This window comes from Enhydra lutris, unplaced genomic scaffold, assembly GCF_002288905.1.
Source record: "Enhydra lutris kenyoni isolate GAN:26980312 unplaced genomic scaffold, ASM228890v2 scaffoldscaffold28, whole genome shotgun sequence".
NCBI lineage: Eukaryota > Metazoa > Chordata > Mammalia > Carnivora > Mustelidae > Enhydra > Enhydra lutris.
Window position 1 is genome coordinate 20,861,466 of NW_019154112.1, and position 10,695 is coordinate 20,872,160.

Genomic DNA, 10,695 nt, shown 5'->3' on the forward strand with positions numbered 1-10,695 from the left:
CACCACAGCCATGTCCTTCCCATGTCCTATGCTGGAAGGTCTGGGCCCTTCTGCCTGCTCAGAAGTTGCCCTGGTCTCTGTTCTTGGGTGGTTGGAAAAACCCAACCATGCTGGGCCTTACGCCCATGGCGCTTCTACTTCTTCACAGAATAGTGAACCCAGTCCCTGGGGTTGTGGGCTCAGCTAGCAGGAAGCATCTTTCAGGTTTCAAGTCTTCTCTTTTAAATTCCCATGTGTTTTGAATCACTTATCCTTGGGCAAAACTTACACCTAGGGGTTTGCTCCGTGTTTGCTCAGCCCTAGGTACACACGCTGAACTTCAGAAAGCATAATTTTAAACTGTAGGGATCTTCCTCATATTTGTTTGTAGTCAGTGGAATCCTGTTTTCAGTCACTCAGCCCAAACGTACTTTTAGTTTGTGAACCTATCTCTACTCAGAGTGAGGCTACCTTCCCTAGTGGAATGTAAAAAGGCCATGAATCCCCAGGTCTCTTGAGCACCTACCAGGCAACAAGAAAAGTTGTGGAGATTAAAGGTGGCATTTGTTTTAAGAATGTGTTGCCCGTGGACCCAGTACTAATAAAGTGTGGTTCAACCCTGTCTGTCCTGTCTCCTCAGACCCCAAGAAGACTCCCAGCAGACCCGGAAGCCGAGCCGGAAGCAAAGCTGGCAGCAGGGCCAGCAGCCGCCGAGGCAGCGACGCATCCGACTTTGACATTTCAGAAATCCAGTCCGTGTGCTCCGACGTGGAGACTGTGCCCCAGACACACAGGCCTACCCCCCGAGCAGGTTCTCGGCCAGCCACAGCCAAGCCTTCCAAAATCCCCACGCCCCAGAGGAAATCACCTGCCAGCAAATTGGACAAGTCCAACAAGAGATAGTGCACTTGGTTCCACCACGGCCCTTCCTTGAGCATTTATTATTTAAGCTTGAAAGATGTAAAATATGATGTAGAAATTATTGTGAAATAATTACGAGAAGTGAGTTTAAAATTCTGCAGATGGCCTTATTTGTGTATTTGTCTTTTTATTTTATCTGTAAAATGTTTTGTCAGCTATTCTGGGGTCAAAGTCACATGGTATGTGAGGGGGGAGGAAGGCGGTCCTGCGGCACGGACACGTCCACACGGTCGTGCGGAGCCCATACTAGAGCCCGTGAGCGTCCCCGCAGGTAAGTCCACCGGTGCACTGCGGCCGCGGCCCACGGATACCTCATGACATCTTCCTGCTTCTGTAGAAACTCTGAAAAGCCAAAAGACACACACCCGGGATACATTTTGAGATGACTTCACTGTAAAAGAAAAGATGGAGGGCAGACAGCACGTCCACACACACACACACACACACAGTCGTTTAAGCAGTATCTGACCGACACGCCCAGGAAGTTCTTTTAGGCCCCGCCGCTCCGGCCGGCGCTGGGACGTTCGAGAGCCCGGCCCGGATCCCGAGCCGCAGCTTCCCGAGAGGCCAAGAGGCATCCTGGATACTAGACCTATTTTACTGTAAGAATATAATTATAAAGTGCATTCATAGAAATGTGAGGTTTTCTTTTGCTTGAGTGGACAGTAGCACCTGTATCATTGAACTCATTTTGTATCAGAGCAATTTTGCTTGCAGAAAGCTATGAAATAAAACATGTCCCTTAACTACATTGCTATGGAATTAATTTTTTTCCCCAGGGAAAATCCGTGTATTTTTTTATGAGCAATATCAATTTGGAGTGACCAAAAGATACTTACAAATGGGTTTATTTTGATTTCTCATCTGAAATAATCATGTTCTGGTATTATATCTATATTTAATAAATATATACATTTTAATTTATTATGTATACTCACATACTATAGAAAGATACTAGTATGCATTTAATAAAACATATTCACTTGAACATATGGAATACCTGATTATTTAAAGAACTTTTTCTATCGTTTGTTTGCTTTGAATAAAGGTTGTATGTATGATGTATTTTTGCTAATAGCGTGATAGGCTGAGTTTGGGGGACATCACAACACAGGGATATAAAATAGAATAAGTATGTACTAAGAATGACGTTAACAAATATTTAATATCCTACAAAATATTTTTAGTACCAACCATGTGCCAGCCACTATTTTACCCTGAGGCTGCAGGTTCTTTGCCATCTTATATTCAAGGGAGAAACAGTTAATAAATTAATAAAGAAGCAAATCACTAAAAAAACATGACATAAAACCAGGGGATGTGTGATGAGGTGACTGCTCTTATTAAGGTAATCTAGTGATATTCTTCTGGCCTGTGTGCATTTAAAAATCAAATGATCGGGGGCGTCTGGGTGGCTCAATGGGTTAAGCCTTTGCCTTCAATTCAGGTCATGATCCCAGGGTCCTGGGATGGAGCCCCACATCAGGCTCTCTGCTCAGCAGAGAGCCTGCTTCCTCCTCTCTCTCTGCCTGCCTCTCTGCCTATTTGTGATCTCTGTCTGTCAAATAAATAAAATCTTAAAAAAAAAAAAATCAGGGGCTGCCTGGGTGGCTCAGTGGGTTAAGCCTCTGCCTTCAGCTCAGGTCCTGATCTCGGGGTTCTGGGATCAAGTCCCACATCGGGCTCTCTGCTAGGCAGGGAGCCTCCCTCCTCCTCTCTCTCTCTCTCTCTCTCTCTCTACTTGTGATCTCTCTCTCTCTGTCAAATAAAATCTTAAAAAAAAAAATCAAATGATCGAATTTTCCCAAATACAGGAATGGCATCAAATATAACTAGAAGTGGGAGCTGAGTGGCTCATTCGAGTTAAGCAGCCGACCCTTGGTTTCAGCTCAGGTCAAGATCTTGGGACCCCGGGGTTGGAGCCCCTGTGTTGATCTTCGTGCTCAGCGGGGAGTCTGCTTCTCTCTCTCCCTCTGCCCTTCCCCTCACTTGTGCACTCTTTCTCTAAAATAAATAAATGAATCTTTAAAATGTATAATTAGAAGAATGTCAGATCGTTATTTTGGGCATGACAGGTCATAACTTTTCCCGTAACTCTGTAAATGTATTTTAGCCAATAGCAGTTGTGGTATTCAGGCTCAAGGGGATAGTATTATGTTTTCCCTGCTTGGCCTTTTTTCATGGAGACAAGCAGTGAAGAGCCCAGAGTCTCCATGGACAGGAATTAGGGGCCACTTTTAAGTGATGGTCCTTTTTTCTCAGAGATGGTTCCTTTTTTCTCAAAGCATGGATCTCAGGTGGGAGCCATTGATAGAAGGGGTAATTCTAACCTAATAGATCACGTTATAATTCATGCATTTGATTATAAATGTGTCACCTGAGAAAGCAGTTGAAATGGTTGTTACTCCTTTGGCGCTTTTTGTATGATCACATTTCCACTTCAAAGACAAATTTAAGAGAATGATTTTATCTCAGCTTATTTGAAAGCCACCCCCATTAAAGACCTAGGGATTTTGCTCTCTCTCTTTTTTTTCTTTTCTTTTTTTTTTTTTAAGTAGTTAAATAAGCCTTTGAAGAAAGATAAGTGGTTTAAAATATTTCAGAGAATTCCTAAGGAACTGCTCCCAGTTATCAGCAGTTGCCCTCATGAGGAGCTTTTCAGACTTTGATGCCTGATACTTGTTTCCTCCCAAACTAGTCCTTGAGCCTCAGGCTGACTTCTAAAAAGTCCTCCAAGAAGTTTCAGGGAATGTGGCACACACACCTCTTCCCACCCCCCCACACTCCTACCTTTTCCTTTCCTTCTTTTTCTTTAAAAAACAGAATATTGAAATGAATCTCAACTCCAAAAATCTTAAAGCTTGTTTCTGTTAAAAGATAAACTAAGGAATTTTATTAACATTTTTAGGAGTTTATTTGAGCAAAATCTATTGGAAGCAGGCAGCACCAAACCGGAAGTGGCTGGGTGCCCTCCATGGACAGGAGGAGCTCAGGGGAAGAGACCGAGAGTAAGCAGAAGCAACATAAGGGAGTGATTGATTGGCTAAGCTTAAGGCCTAGTTGGCTGTTTGTGATTGGTTGTCCTTGGCATTTTGATTTTTAACGTTGAAGTGTTTACAGACTTAGGTTTTGGTTGCTAAGGTCGAACACCAAAGTGTTAAATTCACAGTTCTTAAACGTTAGGGTATTATGGAGTAGATTTTTTGTCTTAAAAATCAACACTACCAGTTTTCATGTATGTTTACTATTGTATTTTGAAATAATGGCACATCCTCTTTGATGGCAGTGCAGAAGTAGATGGGTTTGGGCAAATCTCAGATCTGGTTCTTTCCATGGTGAATTCTGGTGGAAGGGTTTGGGGCGTGCTCTGGGTGGAGGTGCTGTCCTCCCAAGGACAAGAACCTGGGAAAGGATCTTGTTCCCTTTTTTTTTTTTAATCACTTTAAGACTTGTTTTAGGGGGCATCTGGGTGGCTCAGTGGTTAAAGCCTCTGCCTTCGGCTCAGGTCATGATCCCCGGGTCCTGGGATCAAGCCCTGCATCGGGTTCTCTGCTCAGAAGGGAGCCTGCTTCCCCCCTTTCTCTCTGCCTGCCTCTCTGCCTACTTGTGATCTCTGTCTGTCAAATAAATAAATAAAATCTTAGAAAAAAAAAAAGAGTGGTTTTAAATGTTTGCAAGAAGGGAAACTACTGAGTGTGGTGATTTACTCCTTTTTTGACAGGTGTTTTGAAATGTGTGTGCTTTATTGCCAAATGTGTGACCCGATAACCACCCAGCAGTACATGCCCCAGTGCCCAGGCTGCCATGTGTGTGTCTGACAACACTGCCACTCGGCCATGAACTTACCTTTGGGGTCTCACAAAGGAGGCAAGGATAGATACTGCAGTCGTGTTAGGGATTGACTTAATGGTCACCAAAATCTACTGGAAAGAGAATGGTGTCATGAGTGACTTGTTTGTGCAATAGTTCATATGACTAAAGTCTGACTTACCTTACTGAATTGTACAACTTTGGTTGATTTTATATAATTTCAGAGTCTCTGGTAATACTGACTATCTAGTTAGGGTGAAGAACAACAAAAATAGGGACTTTTTCATCCTTCTGCCTCGAATGTGCTAAGAATATATGCAAAGCAAAATAGGTTGAAAGGAAATTTGTCTTAGTTTACCCATACTACTATTATACTCCATTATTTGCAATTAAAGATTGCATAGGATATGAGAATAAAATAGAGATTAAGAAGCTTTCAAAAATTATCCTCAAAAAGATGGGAGGGAGGGAGGGAGACAAACCATAAGATAATTTTAATCTCACAAAACAAACTGAGGATTGCTGGGGGGAGTGTAGTAGGGAGAGGGTGATTGGGTTATGGACATTGGGGAGGGTATGTGCTATGGTGAGTGCTGTGAAGTGTGTAAACCTGGCAATTCACAGACCTGTACCCCTGGGGCTAATAATACATTATATGTTAATAAAAAATTAAAAATTAAAAAAAATTATCCTCAAAAACAAACCATTCTTTTAGAATGCTACTAATCTTAAAGTATAACTGCTTTTACCCTAGGGCAAAGGCTAGGATATTTAGTTCCCACGACCTTACAATCTTAACTTCTATGCCAGAGGTCCCCAGACCTCTTCCGGGGCATATTTCCATCAATAAGAGTTTGTTGAGCAAACCTATCCAATGTATACCCTATTAATTTCTTCTTATGTCTTTTATTTGCATGTATTTTACCATTAGCTAATTTCCCAAGTCTCTATACAATGTTAGAGTGAGATCTTTACAACATCGATGTGGGTATAGGTACATATTTTAAATAGTCTTGACACCTTTTTTGGGCAAATTTTTGTCAAGTCTGAGGAGAGCCTCCTGAACGCATCTCATGATGTGGCTGATGAAAGGGCTTGTTCCAGAAGCTCCATCCCTGCCACTTCCTTGTTTGTTTATTGCATCTTAAGTATCTTAAATTCATGGTTTCTTTGCAGGGATCCATGTAAGCCACATTTTGTAGAAAAGAGATAATCTCTGTAAATTCACCCAGCTTGGCATAGTAAACTGCTGTCCACTCTACACGCTGAAAGCAAACTGAGGAGTTTGGGAGCTGTTGGAACTCCCTCCCTGTCCTCATATCACCTCAGACACAGATCATAAGAGGACACTGAGTGATGGGAAGGCAGGCACAACTGTCAGTCTGTAGTAAATGTTCATGAAGGTTAATTTCCTCCTCTTCTTTTAGACAAAATGTAATTATAAGCAGACATCTTATTTTCCCATATCCTATGTGACACCTTGTGAGATCAAGGTGTTCTCCACTGTTCTCCACTGTTTTCTTCTGCCACTTCTCAGCCATCTTTTCAGCAGGGTAGAAGTATGCTATGAAGTTCCTTTCCTGTCAGCTCCTAGTTATGCAAGGTTGCACTCCTTTGCTAGTGGTTATGTGTAATTATAGCCCCGGTTAGCTATTCTCCAAAAATTTGGGGTTAGGGGTTTGGGGGAATATATCGATATTCCCAAAGCCACAGTTTTCTTCTGGCCCTTGTTATCTCACCTGTCCTCCTACAGCCGTCACGTGTTTATCTTCTTACTTACTTACTTCTTACTAACATCCTGATGTTGGAGGAGTTGGCCTCATGGGTAGAGACATACCTTTTTGAGGTGAAGAAAGAATGATTGAGATGGGACAAGAGATGTTAAGGGCGTTACTCTGCACTGACTTCTCTCAACATATTAGAAGATACAGTGTCCTCCCTTAAGGAAAAATTTATAGGTTAAGATTTTGGAGTTGAGCAAAGAAGATTTGAAATATCTGAGACCATGCATGGGTTTATAGTTACCCTGATCTGTGGGATGTGACCTACTGTAGGAACAGAGGACACAAAGTTAATTGATCTACAGCTGGGCTTCATCCAGTCAAGTTCAACAGGAAGAGCAAAGGGTTAGAGCACTGGAAGGAAGCAGAGGACAAAGGATGGTTTTTTGTTTTTTGTTTTTGTTTTTGTTTTTTAACTTCAGAATTGGGTTTTAGGCTCCCTAGAAGAAAGGGTTTCGGAGGAAGGCACACTGTGAGTGGTGTTTGGATCAGGGCAGTGGAAGGCTAGAACAGTATGAAAACACAGGAGCAGATGTATGACTGAGAAGGACTTATATTTGGGACATTGTCTAAGGGTTGCAAGAATGTGAATTTTGGTGGCCTCAGCATTTTGTTAATAACTCTCAGCTGTCCTATGTCTTCATTGATTTTTATTGCTGTTTATAGAAGTATCTGCATGGAGAAAGCAATGATAGTCACCTCCTAGATTCAAGGAACAGATGGAAGATTGGAAGCTGCTGCATTTCAGCTCGGGTAGGCTGTGCGTCGAAGTCCCAAGTAGGCTTGGGTGTGTGTGTGTGTGTGTGTGTGTGTGTGTGTGTGTGTGTGTAGCTCTCACTTGTCAAGAAGGGAGAAGTCTCTGGCCTCAGGAGTATAGTATGTTGATATACACTTAGTAGATCTGGCTGTGGGTTAAAAATGGGTTGCCATAAAGACTACATTTTTGAAAGGGGGACCAATGATGGTAGAAAGACATAACATGGCTATGTTTTTAATTAGTAGCATAGAAAGGTTTGTTTCAAAAATAAGCAATTGTGGAAATATGTTCTGGTCAACAAGTTAGTCCCAGTATACCTATGTGGGAATTAACCAGGGAATTCAGAGAAATAGAACAGGTTTGAAGCAGTGTCTTCAGATCTAAACTCTACAGTGTCTGGTCATAGATTAATTTGGAGTTGTTTCTCCTGGGAAAACTTTTGCTCCTTTAGGTACTTGATTATGTCCATATTGATGTTTTAGTTTTAACATTTGTGTGTCAATTTGGATTTATAAAGCTCTTCACACAAATATATATGCTATCGAGGTTCCCAACCAGTCGCTGAAATAGTAGATAAGTATTATTTGCACTTAGTGAAGAATTTAAGTGAAACTAGAGGGGTGGTTGTTTGTCCAAGCTTACACAGCTGAAAAGTGACAGAGTAGATAAATCTTTTTATGCTGAGGGGCGCCTGGGTGGCTCAGTGGGTTGAGGCCTCTGCCTTTGGCTTAGGTCGTGATCTTGGGATCCTGGGATCGAGCCCCGCATCAGGCTCTCTGCTCAGTGGGGAGCCTGCTTCCCCCTACCCCTCTCTCTCTGCCAACTTTTGATCTCTGTCACATAAGTAAATAAAATCTTAAAAAAAAATCTTTTTATGCTGAGACCAATAGTTACTCCACTACACGTCACCATTATGTCAGGGTCTACACATTCTTTTCTCAAGATGGTACCTTCATAAAGAACACATGATCATGACCTCTCTCAGGAAGCCATACCACATCTGGACTTTCCAGAGCAGTAAACTTCATCTTAAGATAATTGGAGTGTTGGAAATGCCTTACGTTCCATAACTAGGCTAATTTTCCATTGTTTCATGTCTCATCAAATTATCTGGTTCCAAAAAAGTAGCAACCTTTTAAAATCAGTTTGCTGAGTAAGATGGTCTGATTTGAGACAGCTGATATTTAACATCTCTTTTCCCTCCAACCATTACAAGATGCGTAATGAGTTCCCCTATAAAGTTGACTCATCTCTTAGCTACCAGAGTCCTGATTCCTCCTGATACCAAATAAGTTTCCTAAGTGACTTACTTGAATTAAACCTAAATATTCTGCATTTGCTTAAGTCCATTGACAATGTATATGGGTAGATGTTGGAACTCTTCTCTGACCATGTCATGGTGTGGTATTTCAAATCAAGTGTTATTCAAAAATTAATTTCAGGTGTGGAAACTAAATCATGTGACCTAACAAAAAAATACCTAATAAAGATATGTAAGGAATGACATGCATTCAGATTTCCTGTTTCTTTTTTGCCTAGTTTGGCTATAGGGCTTTACAAGGTGGTCTAAGGCATTTATCCTGATTCTATCACTCGGATGTATTTCAAATTATGTTCATACTTTCATGCATATGTTCTTTTGCTCACTCTTACTCTCACACTACCTTGAAAATATTTCTTAGATTTATTTATTTATTTTAGAGAGAGAGTGAGTAAGCAGGGAAAGGGGCAGAAGGGGAGGGGGAGAGAATCTTGTCCTGAGCAGACGCCTCCCTGAGCCCTGTGCAGGGCTGGATCTCACAACCCTAAGATCATGACCTATGCTAAAACCAAGAGTCAGATGCTTAACCAACTGAGCCACCCAGGCATCCCTGAGAATGTATCTTTTATTATACTTATTTTTAAAGATTTTATTTATTTGAGAGAGAGAGAGCATGAGCAGGGATAGGGAGGGGCAGAGGAAGGGGGAAAAAGAGAACATCAAGAAGACTCTGTGCTGAGCAGCGAGCCCAATGCGGGCTGGTCCCAGGACCTTGAGAGCATGACCCTAGCAAAAGACAGATGCTTAACTGACCGAGCCATGCAGGCACCGCTGAAAACGTACCTCTTAAATGTTAGTTTAATATATCAGTGTCAGAATCCTTTGCTTTTGTCAAACTATGTTTAAAAGGTAGTTAATTCAGTGAAGCACATTTATTTAGTATGTTCCTTCGATTTATATTGACTGCATTTTGCAAGTGGGATTCTTAACATTCAGTGATACATTTCATTATCAATTTCTTTTTTTTTTTTTTAAAGATTTTATTTATTTATTTGACAGAGAAAGATCACAAGCAGACAGAGAGGCAGGCAGAGAGAGAGAGAGAGAGAGAGAGAGGGAAGCAGGCTCCCTGCCGAGCAGAGAGCCCGATGCGGGACTCGATCCCAGGACCCTGAGATCATGACCTGAGCCGAAGGCAGCGGCTTAACCCACTGAGCCACCCAGGCGCCCTCATTATCAATTTCTATTATAAAATTACACTTGTTAACTGTAGAAACTTTAGTAAATGCATAAAAGTACAAAGAGGAAATTAACATCACTCATCACCCCAGTACTCAGAATAAATCACTGATAAATTTTGTGGGTGATTGTTACTTTTTAAAAAATTTTCAAAGTTATATTGTATGTACTTCCTTGTTGGTATCCCCAGTTACATATTTAAACTGAAAAAGGCCAGAGACACTGTATATTTTTTATCTGTAGTTATTTTAGTCTTTAAAACCAGAAATAAGATGACACTTGCATTGCTTTCCATTTCAGGACAACAATTGCCCTAAATCTTGGTGATTTCAAACAACCTATCTCAGAGTTTCTGTGTTCAAGAATCTGGGCAAGCCTTAGCTGGGTCTTCTGCTTCAGATCTCTTACGAGGCTACAATCAGGGTTCCCACTGGGCCCTCAGTCATCTGTGTCACAGTTCATCTGGGACATGATCCACTTTCAATTTCACTCATTGGTGGGTTGGTTGGTTGGTTGGTTGGTTGTCAAGATTCCATCCCTCATGGGCTTGGGACTAAGGGTCTCATTTTCTTACCACATAGGCACCTCCAACATGACAGTAGAGTCCAACAAGATGAAGTCATAGTCTTCATAACCTAAACACAGAAATGACATTCTATCACTTTTGCCATTTTCTGTGAGAAGCCAATCACTAGGTCTAACCCATACTCAAGGGTGTGACAAGAGACAGGGGTCACCGAAGGCCATCTCTGAAGGCTGCCTACCACTATACTACATCATAATAGTTGTATCCTAATCCCTTAGTTTCTTTATGTAATGAAGAAAGTGTTTTAAAAATCTCTAAAAGTCTCAAAATCCTTTTTAATCACACACGAAGAGTATGACACATCAAAATCCAGTTGCTGGTTCAACATTATCTAGATTGGAGGAGGAATGTTTCTTCAAAA

At 41.4% G+C, this 10,695-nt stretch overlaps 2 protein-coding genes across 4 annotated transcripts in view; one reads left to right on the top strand and one right to left on the bottom strand.

The window, feature by feature from the left end:
- The window catches only part of LOC111152327 (dystonin), a 474,965-nt gene extending 473,915 nt beyond the window's left edge, over positions 1 to 1,050 (top strand). For all 3 annotated transcript variants that reach the window (XM_022510820.1, XM_022510821.1, XM_022510822.1), the window contains one exon: positions 620 to 1,050. In XM_022510820.1, coding sequence (XP_022366528.1) covers positions 620 to 882 — 263 coding nt within the window. In that variant the 3' untranslated portion in view covers positions 883 to 1,050. The remainder of the gene's footprint in view (positions 1 to 619) is intronic.
- Positions 1,038 to 1,485, bottom strand: LOC111152328. The gene has a single exon (XM_022510824.1). It carries the CDS (start codon positions 1,476 to 1,478, stop codon positions 1,056 to 1,058), a length of 423 nt encoding a protein of 140 aa, XP_022366532.1. The 5' UTR covers positions 1,479 to 1,485; the 3' UTR covers positions 1,038 to 1,055.
- Between the last annotated feature and the right edge of the window lie 9,210 nt (positions 1,486 to 10,695).